The following is a 13,211-nucleotide window of genomic DNA, read 5'->3' as shown; positions in this document are numbered from 1 at the left end:
TATATATATATACACACACACACACACACACACACACACACACAAAATAGGATAGATACACAGATACTTTCTCTTAATTCAATGAGAAGAGTTGTACTAATAGTGTTTGGGCAGAATATCATGTCTGCATCTTGTACTATGAATAACTACTATGAAGACAACAATGTGCAATGTATTAATTACTGTAAGTGTCCTACTAACCTGATTTGAAACTGTCTCATTGCTATTTGTTTCTCAATAAAATTAATAAAAAAGTCACTGTACCACAACATATTTATCTCTCCTCTTGTTAAGCAATGTTATCAGAACATTCACGTCCCAAGAATATTCTAGCATATGTGTCCAGGTAAACATGTTCAAGAGTTCCCCTGGAAACAGACAGCCCACCATGGCAATCATGCCTGAAATTCGCCACCAGTGCCCTAACATACATCTGGTGGCAAGAAGGTTATTTAACAACCTATATAGTAGGTATATTAATCTATAAGGTCAGAAATTGGGTTATAAATCATTAGTAAGAATGTACATTAATTCAACCTTGACTAGAATATAGCAGAATTGCTAAACCCTATAAAGTGTTTTGTAATAGAAATGATCAATTGTACAGCTTTTCAAGGGAAGTTTGTGTTAGTTCCTAATGTTTGATATCCTCTCCAAAACTCCAAATTCCTGATATTAAAAATACAAGATGATATGAAATGGAGGCACTGTCTTTATAGTTAGGTAGATTCTAAGTTATTCAAATTTTGTTAAAATTTTCTTTAGAGTCTACTTTACTGTTGTTATACTTACATCCACTGTCTTTTGGTTTAGACTGTGAGTGTACATTTTTTCATACATTTTCTTCCAATATTTATCTTTATAATTCACATATATATCTTGTAAGCATCAAGATTTTTTATATTCAGTCAGAAAATATTTTGGTTTCATTTTGGAGCATTGAATATAATTAATGATATAGATGTATGTTATTTTTCTATCATTTTAGTTTACAAATTTCAACATGCATTCTTGACTTACTATAGTCTAAGACAAATTCTTACTTTCTAACTCTTTTTATTCTGGGGGTTGAACCTAGCCCTTGCACTGAGCTACATCCTTAGTCACCACCACTCACCCTTTTAATTTTGAGGGACCTCAAGGGAAAGGGAGGGAAGGGAGGGATTTCTCTCTAGTCACCAAGACTTGAGATTCTCCTGCTTTAGCCTACCAGAGTACTAGGATTATATTTTCATTTCTTACACTGCTAAAACTTAAAACACTTACCACCACCATCACCCCACCCCTTTATTTGTGATTGTTGGTATACAATGTTTTCTATGTGTATTTTCCATGCAACCAGGTAGTGCCTTGAATAGCCCACTTAGACCCCGGATCCTGCTGATTTAGGGCTGCACTCGGGTACTCCTGATCTCCCCAGCTCTGCTCCATGGAAGGCAATAACGATGTACACTGTCGTCATATTCCACAAGGCCAGACACCTTAGTTATATTTACACAGGACTCCATCTGTATAGGATGAGATGTTTCCTCTCCACCAAAGGAAGAGTAAGTCCAAAAATTAAAGTGTGGGTACTCCAGAATGAGGCCTTTGTTTACTAATTCAGGGGTGAAGGGCATTCATACCCTGAAAATTGTGGAACCACTGGACCTACAAGGAGTCTCAAGCTGCCAGCTTTAGAAAGAGAAGGAGAGGAGAAGAGCTGCTAAGCTCCGGACAGACATCTGTGAAGTTATCCTCAGGATCGCAGCTTCTAGTGTCAAAGATGCTAGAATCTGTTGTGGCTGAGCAAGTATCACATGAGAACCACAAGGAGGCGCCCATGGAGCTAAAGATTCTCAGCAGTGAGTGCCCCTGGCAAGGCCAGAAGGAGACAGCACGTGCACAGGGCAGAGGTGGATGGTCCACACTAGAGAATGGGCACACGGAGACTCAGCAGGCCCTCGGGAGCAGCTACCGTCCACCCAGCTAGAGCCAGTGCTGGATTTCTGCCACATGGAAACATCTTCCAGAGAAAGACAAAACAGCATGCTGCTACCGCATGGAAAGCCCTGCCTCCCTCATGGCTTTCCACTCAGTCACATAGGGGAAGACCAGGTAAGGAAAGAGGTGCAGCAGATGGCATTTTTTTGAAGATGGCTAAGCAACAGGCTCCTCACCCCAACCCCACTACCGGTGTTTGCAGTGAGGCCTCCCCTGCCATCCGTCAATAGGCATCTGTCAATTTCTTCCCTCCTTGAATCTGGCTACACCTGTGACTGCTAGGACCAACAGACAACAGCACAAGAAATACAGTGACAGTGCGGGACATAGCAGCACCAGCAATATGAACCAACTGCAGGTTTACGGTCAAAGGCGGTCGTAGGCAAGTGTGAGCACTTGAGCCAGCACAAAACTAAAGTCCCCTGGAAACACACTCTCAAAGGAGGGAGTCTAGGACTGTTTTTCAGTGCTACTTGGGCTTTAAGGCAGCAATCACCCCCTACACCGCCCTGAGAGTGACATAGTATAGGTCTGTGATATGTGATACACACAACGGTGGCCTGAATTATTGTCTGTGGTTGACTGGGATGAAGCACGCCTAGAACCAAAGCCCTGGACACACAATGCTGCTGTGGTCACCAGTGATCTAGGTATGATGACCTCGAGGAGTGTGAGATGGCTTTTCATCACTGCCCTGGAGAACTGACTCTGTCTCTCACTGTTACACTTCTCTCCCTGAAATATCTTCTTGGCTTAGCTCTTTTGCTTTCCTTGCTTTTCCTTGAGGGTGATACGCTAGAATTCCCCAAGGTTTACTGCTTGGTATTTTCCATCTACCCCCAGCTCATCTCATTCTAGTCCGTGGCCCCAGCTACTGCATGGTGACATTCAAATGAATCTTGCCAGTCCAGTCCAGTCTGACACATCCAATGGACTATCCAGTTATCTCTTGGGGACCTCTAATGAGTACTTCATGCATAACAGAAATACTGATTTTACTACCCACATCTGTTCTTCTTCACCATTTCACCAACTGGCAGCTCCATTTCTTAGCTGTTTAAGTCAGCTGTGTTAGTTCTTTGTCATTGTGACAAGATGTCTGAGAAACACAACTTAAAGGTGGAAAGCTTTACCTCTTCTCCTGGCTGCAGGGGCCTCCATCCTTGATCAGCTGATCTATAGCTTTTAGGCCTGTGACAAGGCAGACTATGACAGTGGAAAGGTACAGGAGAGCAAAGCTGCTCACCTCTTGGCAGCCAGGAAGCAATGAGAAAGGAAAGATCCAGAGAGAACAGGGTAAGGGAGAACATGCAGTCTCTAAGAGCACACGTCCACAGCCCATGCCCTGAGCCTGGGCCCTGCCTCCTACTATCCTGCTCTGCGATGAGCCTGTCAGTGGAACTCATCCATAGAATCATCTGGTGAGGAGACCAGCACTCACAGGAGCCAGCTGCATTCCAAAGCCATGAGCTGGAAACCAACCCCCAGCACGTGGACCTTGGGTGGCGTTTTAGGGCCAAGCTGAAACACTAGTGGTTCTCAAACACTGATAGTCACAACTGGAGCAGGTATGTAGCTGCTGGCATCTACTGGATAGAACTGAACGATCCTGTGAAGATTCTGCAATATATAGGATGACCCTCTAAAATCCCCAAAAAGAATTATCCAGCACAAAATGTCAGTAGTGCTAAAATTGAGAAACCAAAACTTCTTGGAGAGTTGTATGATCTCTCCTCTCTCTCTCTCTCTCTCTCTCTCTCTCTCTCTCTCTCTCTCTCTCTCTCATAACCCAAATCAAACCATCATTTAGACAAAAACTTGCAATGGCTTCTTATTTAGAGTAAAACTCATAGTCCTACTGTGGCCTCACAAATGAATGAAATCCAAATTAACGCAGGGTCCTTGCACATGCCTTTGTCTGAAAGATTTACCACAAATATCCACAGAAATGCTTCTTTACTTCATTCAGAATTCTGTTCAAATATAACTTCCACAGAGAGGGCTGACAAGGTAGCTCAGTGGACTAAATGCCTGCTTTGGCAAGCACAGGGACCAGGGTTTGAGCCCCAGTTTCCCATGCTGCTCCAGCCCTGTCCCTGGGGCATGCTGAGCCATGACTGAATTGGGTGTGGTGGCGCATGCCTGTAATCCCAGCACTGGAGAGGCTGAAAACAGGAGGATAACTATGAGTCCGAGCTGCATAGTGAGACCCTATAGCAAATTATATAAATGAAAAAAAAAAAAAACAAAAAAACCTTCCTCAGAGAATCCTTCTCTGACAATCATATCAAAATACATTGGTTCTTTAGTAACTGGGGTGGACTGATAACTGGTGGTCAACTTATAACAGCCAGCTGAACTGAACCAGTGTGGCTCTGGGTGTGGGAGGCCCACCTGAGGATTGCTGCCTAAAGCATAAAAGGCAGAACTGGGGAGGAGGAAGTTTAGAAGCTATTGGAAGCTATTGGTTTTCCTGAAGCTGCTGTTGGTTCTCTTGGAGGACCTTGTTATACTGGCTTACCCCCTATGAACTTTCTTATTCTCATCACTGAAGGAGCTTAGGACCCTGCCGTCACTGGGATTGGCTACTGCTCACTTTGGGGGAGCTCTGGTCCTTACTTTGAGCATTACTTCCTGTCTCTAGAGGGGAAGATGATACACTGCTCAGTCTCCTTGAGAAACTTTGTTTTGCTGGCTTTCCTGACAGGAGCTTGACTGTCCATCATCAAAGGAACTTGGGACCTCACTGTCACTGAGGATGGCTGTGGTGTCTTTTGGGGCGCTCTAGTCCTTACATTGAGCATTGCTTCCCTGAGCTGTTCTATGGCTTTTAGGCCCGTGACAAGGCAGACTATCACAGTGGAAAGGCACAGCAGAGCAAAGCTGCTCACCTCTTGGCCACGTGGAAATCGCTCAGCCTGCTGGCACAAATCCATCACCCTGCTGACACGGACTTTCTAGCTTCCACCACTGATCTTTCAGCCTGCCTAGTGCAGATCCATGAAATAGGCCTACATGAGGAGTGGTGGGCTCTTGGCCCCCAGTCAGACTAGTGGGGGGCACCATTCTGAGCTCTCGGTCTTCAGATGGACTCATGCAGGACACTGCCATGGGATCCAGGCCCTCCACTGGATTCTTTGGTCTTTAGTGTGTGGACAGATTTCCCACACTCTTTTTCTGTATGACTCTTTAGGTGATTATTATAAAATAATCTTATATGCGATGTGTCCCGTGTGGTATAGTTTCCCCTTGTAAATCCCAAGCTATAACAGTAACCTTCATTAATTAGTTCCAGGAAGAGCAAAGAACACCAAAGAAGTGAGTACCAAACAAATTGTTCTGGCTGGCAAGGGTAGTGAGTCACAAGGCAATTGACACCAACAAGTTCTGCCTTGTGCAGAGTGTCCAAGAAATGACAAATGCAGGGACAAAGATGGAGTCAAATGCATTGAGGACCAAGTTTGATGAGTTTCAAAGCAACTGAGTGTCAAAGTACAAGTTCAGGCCTTCTCCTTCTGTCCCTGCCTACACCTGACATCAGCCAGTAATCATGTGTCAGGTGTGTCTATTTCTGCAGCCATCACACCCGGCCCAGGACTGGGATGCTGTCAGTGGTGGTGTTAGCCTAGTGCCTACGATGTGCATAGGCACTTAGTACACTCCATCTATCACTCATGAACCTTATTACTCATTGTTTTCAACAAACATTTAACATATCTATTAGACGCTGCACAATTTTCCAGGTGCTAGGGATGAAGCAGTGAGCAGAAGAATCAAAAAGAGGAAAAAAGAAGAGCTTGTCTTCGCAGAACTTAAATGTGTGTTGAAAAAAATTAATGAATTATTAATATGATGAACTTACAGAAAATGAAAACTCATTTATTTGCTGTTTAAGAGTATTTCATTCTCAGAAATATATCATTGTTGGGACTTGTACCTATGAATAATGGTGGTCTAAATTCTTTGAAGTAGTAAACATCTTTTTGGTTATAACTAGGAAAATGAACCAAAATGTTTTTATAAACCTCAGCCAGTCCTTATAAAAATATTAACTAAAAAAAATTAAATATATTTAAATGTCCTCTAAGGCTACCATTCTAAATTGTCTTCCAAAATTACTTGCTTTCTGCAAACAATAAAATCATGTTTTTATTATAAATATTCTCATTGTTCTAAGATAAATAAAAACATTTTAATAGTCTTCTGTAGAGAAAATGAGGAATGGGGAACAGTATAAAACAAAAGACTAGAAGTCTTATAATGTAGTTTCTAATATATCAATGAGATAGAATCGGACATTTTTGTGTACATGATGACAAAATGTAATATTGACTGACATTGAATATGAAGCCACTTTCAAACTCCAGCCTCTGTACTACAGCCGAGATGACCTGGTTCACTTCTAAGTCATAAACGTGTCCAGAGGGAGGAGAATTAGACCCAAAGCAACCTGTATTAACAACTCCCAGGGTTCCTCTGTCTAAAAAAGCTCAAGTATACCAACTCTCAACGTCACAGTAAAAACAAACAAACTTGAAAAAGTCAGGCAAGTGCAAGGTCCTCAGTTCCACAGAGAGAGAGAGAGAGAGAAAGAGAGAGAGAGAGAGAGAGAGAGACAGACGGACAGACAGACAGAGAGAGAAAGGTCACAGGATGGACAAGTAGGGTGAAAGTAAGACACCTAGATAAAAATGAGTTTCAGGTAAACAAGAAATACGTTTCTAGGGCCGGGGAGATGGTTCAGTAGAATAAGCGCTTCCCTGGCAAGCGCAGGGGCCTGAGTCCAATCCCGGGTTCCACCAAAAAAAAAAAAAAAGAAAGAAAAGAAAAAGAAAGAAAGAAAGAAAAAGGAAAAAGAAAAGAAAAGAAATGCGTTTCCAGAGCAACTGTGTCCCATGCGACATTCTGTACGGACAATTTCACCGTGCGTCTGAAATTCACATCTAGCCGGCAGCTCTAACTTCTGTCTGCCACGCGGCCGCTGCGGTGGGCGGTGAGGTACCGCGCTGGCGCCTTCCCGGGGGCGGTCACGCCAGGCTCGTGCGTGGCCCGTTTGCTGGACCCGCGCCCGAAATCGCGCCAGGTCTGGGTCTGTACCACCCCTTTCCTTTCGGGGCGCAGGTAATACCCAGCCCCCCACCCTCACCAGCCCTGCAAGACGAAAGAGGTGGCCGCGGGAGGCGCCCTTCACGTCCCGCCTTGGCGGGCGGCGGGGCGCACAGCCGCAGCCCGGGAGGCCCGGTGGGGCGCCCGTTACCGCGCGGTGGCGCCATGCGGGACCCGCCCCGATCGCTGCCCGGTCGCCCTCCCGCTCCCGCTTACTCATCTCGGCCATCCTGGAGAGGCAGAACCAGGAGAAGCTGAAAAGCATGACCGGGACGAAGGTGGCGAAGGCCAGCAGCAGGTTCCAGTAATTGGTCCGCATGGCGCCGGCAGGGAGATGGCGGAGGGCGGCGGGTGGAGGCGGGCGCGCGGGCGGGGTCGCGGGGTCGCGGGGGTCGCGGGGTCTGCGCTCGGTGCTTCCGGGCCGCTGCACGCTGCGCGCGGCTCGGTCCGCGATCCTGCAGCGGCGTCGGGCTGCTCACCCAACAGTTTCTTGCCACCTGTCCTGGGAGCCAGAAGGCCAGGAAGTTCCGTTTGGGCTACTAACGCTTCAGGCAAAGCAGCCTCCCACTGGGGGACCAGGGTGGAAGAAAGCCGGAGCCGCTGAGGTGGGAGAAGCAGGCCCGCACAGAAGCAGGTCTCGGGTCCTCTCCCTGGAGCCCTGGTTGCGCGTGTCAACTGTCTTCCCAGCCCTTCTGCTCGGATGGCCCATTTGAAGATGTCAGCTTCTCCTTCAAGTGAGCTAGCGCCGTGGGGTCCCTCGATGTTCATCAGTGCTTCCAGGCCAATCTGACTCTCGTTACAGTCCATTTATTAAATCTGAGCAATCCCTCTCTAAACACTTTGCTTCTAGACTGGCGTTTCTGTTGTCATGGCTACCCCAAAGGATCACAGTGGCTCCTACCCTTCACAGCCCACATCTCATCCAAGACTGCCGACCTAGTGTGAGCCCTCCTGTGTGAGCAGTTCTTCTCTTCCCACAGGGTAAAACTCAACCCAGTCAGGGTCCCACTACTTTGTCATTACCCCGAAGTCTCCCTTAAGTGCCCCAGTGACCCCCCCCCCCCCCGCCCTTGCTTTGCTTTATTTTGCTTGGTTTTTCGTTTTTTGATTCTACCCTGAATAAGTCACGTTTGCTTCTTGCTTTCTGTACTTTTTCTCTGGATGCCTGCATCTATAGTGTCTGGCATCCTCTGCAACCATTCGGATCTTTTTTCTAGCTTGGTGCTTCATGTGTTGTCTGTTTCATGGATCAAAACCCTGAGCCCAACAGGCCACTCTGATTTCCCCTCTCAGAATTCCGTTAGTACAAAAGGCCACCACCTTTCGTGTTGGTGCATAGTTCTGTGCACTGGGGGTAGGGGCGCCCAAAATGAACCTAAGTTACACTCATGGTGGAGGGAGAAATTACTTACAGCAGACTGAATTATTAGCAGTTGTCCAAGGAAGTATACATACCTATGTCAACATAAGTGGTGAAGGAGAATTGGGGAAAGACATTTGTCCATGAATACCTGGGCAAAGCGGGGTCCTTGTTCCTTCCTCTTGCTCTATAGAGAACCCCAATGAGGTAAAGAGACTTCTGTGGATGCCTCGTTTCTACCAGGGAGGATGAGAAATAGGATGAAAGCTGCCAGCATTTCAGTTAGACAGGAAGAATGGTGCGGGAGAGATCTCGCACAGCAAGTGGACTAGTTAACAGGTTGCATTTTTTAAGGATGCTAAGAGTGGGCTCTACATGTTCTCATTACAAAGAAAGGCTGAACATGTGAGATAAGGGATATACTCATTAGCCTGAGCTGGCCATTTCATGTTGTATAAATGTATCACAATTGCAAGTTGTGCCCCATACAACTATTATGTCACTTCTACATTGTTATATTTAAAAAGAGAAGTAATTCCATCCAAGAAACAATAGATAATTGAAAGAGCCTGTCATGCATGAACCTTGAAGGCAGGATCAGTGCAAACAGTGAGACCCAAACTGAGTATTGGTGGGTTTAATTATCATTATAGCTTATTCTACGAAAGAATGAAACTTCAGTGTAAGCAGGTTCCATAGAATAAACACATGTGCCCAGGAAAAGAAAATTCTGGAATTCTTTTGATATTGCTCAACTGGAAAAAGTAATTTAATAACCAAAAACATCTAATTGTGAGATATCTCTAAATTGAGCTCCAGTTGCTTTTATTGGAAGCTTGTTACAGTTATCTGAAGGAGAAAACCAGGAAACCTAAGTGGTTTGATTCATCCACCTTCTCCATTTCTTTTGGAAAACTCAGAGACTACGGTAATAAGCACACGATAATAAATTGGCTCAAGCCACCAAGACTTTATGTGACACTGTTTGAATAACTTCATAGCTGCCTCAATTCCTTTCGGTCCAGAGAATGAGAAGGGAAGTATATTCTTTTTGAACATTTCTGTATATCTTGCATTGCAAGTCAAACCTTTAGTGCTATTTCATCCAATTCATGAATACAAATAAACAAGCTTTATTGATATGTACTAGTTAGTTGCTTTATAATTTTACATGGATTAGTGACTGATTAGTTAAAATGCCAGCTCCAGGAACAGATAAGCCCCCACGCTTCCACAGCTTAATACAATAGAGGCAACTTTTTCTTGCCCAACACATATCTAATACCACAGCTTCAAGCTGACTGGCAGGTTTCCAAGGGATCATTCAGAATCCCTGGCCTCTTCATCCTGTGGGCTTCTTCTCCTGTAGAGTTTTGGAACTGTCTCCCCCTGCTGGAGGATTGTGGGAAAGTGTGAGAAGAAAAAGAATAGATACAACTTAATTGGGTATGAATTCTCCTTGGGAAATGATGCAAAGAGCGGAAAACTTTGGTCCTTGGCTGGGAAAGCTGCTTCCCCTCAACTCCTTGACTATAGGAGGAGATTATAAGGCTTCCAGGGCCAGCTCTTCATCTCTGTGACTGTCATGGTTTGAGGTTTTTGCAAGGGGAACAATATAATACAGGACACATTTTATAATATTTTATAATCACCCAAAGAATCATATACAAAGGGTGTAGGAAATCTGTCCTCACACTAAAGACCATACAATTCAGTTGAGGGCTTGGATTCTAATATCCTGCATGAATCCAGCTGAAAACCGAGAGCTCATAACAATGCCTTCCATAAGTCCAGTTGGAGGCCTAGAGCCCACACAATATCTCATGAAGGCCGTCTTCACCATCAGTGCTGGGAAGGCCCAAAGGTCAGTGGTGGAAGCTAGAAAGTCCATGCCAGTGGGATGAAGGATCTGTGCTAGCAAGCTGAGGGATCTGAACTGGAGCCAGGAAACAACGCTCAAGGCAAGCACCAGAGCTCCCCCCAAAGGTGCCACAAGCCATCCGCAGCAACAGTGAAGTCCTGGGCTCCTCCAAGGAGGAGGAAAGCTGAGATCCCATCAGGAACGCCAACATGACAAGCTTCTCCACAAGGCTGAGTAGTGCACCATCTTCTCCTCTGGAGCCAGGAAGTGATGCTCAAGATGAGGACCAGAGCGCCTCCAAAATGAACCGCAACCATTCTCAGTGACAGTGAAGGTCCCAAGCTCCTCCATCAATAAGAACAGCCAAGTTCATCAGGAAAGCCAGCATGACAAGGTCCTCCAGCGGAACAGCCCAAGAGAAACAGCAGCTTTCAACATTTCTCTAATTAGCATCTCTAACAGGATCTCGATAGTTTCTCCTGTTCTGCCTCTTGTGCTGTTGGAAACAACCCTCAGGTGGGCCACCCACAGCCAGCTCCATGCTGGTTCAGTTCAGCTGGGTATAACACATCAACCACCAGTTAGAAATTCACTATAGTGACACTGAGCTGGAAGTCTGTTTCTCCAAACATTTGGTCTTCAGTGTAGCTCAGAGGTGAAGTGCAGGCTTATCGTATCCCATGCCCTGACTTCAATCTCTAGTGTTCCCCCCCAGGGGAGGACAGTAAAAGGAGAAAATTTACTTCACATCCCCCATAAGTAAGTCAACTGTTAATTTCTGGAATTAATGAATGTGCATAGTTAAGAGCACGGAAAGTATTCTTAGAAAGGAATACCTATATTAAATACGTAGTTCCTTTTTACACTGTGTTTGAAAGCAAACAATGTCACTGTTCACTAACAATGTCATGTGAGGGAAGCTTTTTAGTACATATTTATAGCATGTAATGTCTACACTCCTTGTGTGGAGTTTGTACATGTGCGGAACACACTTCAAGTCCTTGTTTCATGCCCTTTCTCTCCTCTCCCTCTCCCTCCTGCCATCTTTTGATCTCCTTCCCTTTTTAGAAAGATCTCTCTCCCTACTTCCTTTACCTGTCTTTTATTTTGCTCTTTATTTATATTTATCTATAGAGAAAGCTTGTCCAAGGTTGCCAAAGCTCAATAAAATAGCTTTCAAAATAACCTAGCATACTCCTGTCCTAAGCACTCAGGACAATTGGCTCTTTCTTCTCTTTCTGTTGTTACTCAACCAACGCACTGCCAAATTTATCACTGATTCTAATTATTACTTTTTAAAAAGACAGCTACCTACTCAAAAATTATTCAAGGATTCCCTGTTAAAAAGCACAAATGCCGCTGGGCATGGTGGTACACACCTGTAATTCCAGCATTGCATTCCGGGGGCTGAGGCAGGAGGTTCCTTGCGAGGTCAAGGCCAGCCTTGGCTACAAACTGAGTTCAAGGCCAATCTGAACTACATAGCAGACCTTGTCTCGAGAAAGACAAAAAGGAAATCTATCATAATATTTCTTCCTTTGATTTTTTTTTCTTTCCGATTGGCTCTTGCCTTCAGTTTATTCCTTATGTTCATGCAGGGACAGCACTCAGTGAACACCTGCGTCCCTACCTGTGGAAAGTGGTCAGGCCCTGGGTCAAATCCCACTTCCTCTGTAAAGTCTGCACAGACCACCCATATACAAAGCAATCCCTCAGATTTCTCTTTGAGCACTAACTTTGCGTCATATACAACTGTCATGAATATATTTTACTTTCTCTATCATGCTATATGTTATGGGTCACTCAGAATAGGAACCAGATCAGCCAGATTGGAATTTGGAAAGCCATTTATTACTGAGCTCAGGGCCCCCAGTCTGCTCTCACGCAGGAGAGGACCGAAAGGCAGCTAGCCCAGGAAGCAGGGGGCTTTTAAAACATGAAACCACATTTGTTTGGTAAACAAATTCATTCACACAAAACAGTGCTTTCAGGGTCATTGTGACCACTATCCAAACTAAATTTCCTGGGGCTTTGTTTTAGTTTCTGGTTATCTTGCACCTGAGTAAGTACCTGCAGGCAATCTTGCATAGCCCAAGGTTACAAGAAGTTAAATCCCATTCAGTTTCCTTATGAAGCCATCTCTGCAATCTAACTTTGTTTACAGGGATTGGCTAGGTAGGAATTTTATGTAGCAAACAGCAAGTAACAGCCACTATTTACTAAACAACTTAGAACAGTGGTGAGTATACATTTACAACAGAAAGCATAAGATTTACATTTATAATCTAAAACGTGAGTTGACTCATTACACTATAGACCCCTGGAGGGGAAAGACCAAGCCATTTTCATATTTGCATCTTTCAAGATGCTTCATAGCTCCGAGGTATTGACTGCAGTACAGATCTGTGGTACCACTGTGTATATGTACAACTGCCCACCTACCGTGACCACCTGCTACCAGAGATACCAACCATAAATTTTGTTTCAGAAAATCTGGTGGACAGAGAATGTGATAACATTCTTGAAGATCTAAAGAATTGCCTTTTGTATTTAAAAAGAAAAAAGATACATAACCTGTATATATGTATATGTCCTACTCACAGTTACGCATGCCTGTAAATCCAGCACTTGGGGAAATGAAACAGGACAATTTTGAATTTGAAGCCAGCCCGGGCGGCATAGCAAGTTCAAGGCCAACCTGTACTGTGTGGTGATATCCCGATTCAAAAACCAACCAGACAAGAACAAAAAGTAACAACAAACAATCCAGGGAAAGTAGAGCGCTGTCAGGCTAAGGTGACAGGAATGGAAAGAATACTGTCTTGTAGCCTCCCTGGGTTTGAAACACCCATCCAGGCTTCTTAAGCTCAGTGGACTTGGTGACCTCCTATCAATTAGTAG

General features: G+C 44.7%; 1 protein-coding gene across 1 annotated transcript in view; it reads right to left on the bottom strand.

Moving 5' to 3' along the window:
- Positions 1-7,414, bottom strand: part of Mgat4d (MGAT4 family member D) — a 39,932-nt gene extending 32,518 nt beyond the window's left edge. Inside the window, exon 1 of the mRNA XM_023703795.1 lies at positions 7,306-7,414. Coding sequence (XP_023559563.1) covers positions 7,306-7,408 — 103 coding nt within the window. The 5' untranslated portion in view covers positions 7,409-7,414. The remainder of the gene's footprint in view (positions 1-7,305) is intronic.
- Between the last annotated feature and the right edge of the window lie 5,797 nt (positions 7,415-13,211).

This window comes from Octodon degus, unplaced genomic scaffold (genome assembly GCF_000260255.1).
Source record: "Octodon degus isolate 3935 unplaced genomic scaffold, OctDeg1.0 scaffold00180, whole genome shotgun sequence".
Lineage (NCBI taxonomy): Eukaryota > Metazoa > Chordata > Mammalia > Rodentia > Octodontidae > Octodon > Octodon degus.
The sequence above is the reverse complement of the archived record's forward strand: the minus strand, read 5'-3'. Positions and strand labels throughout refer to the sequence as shown.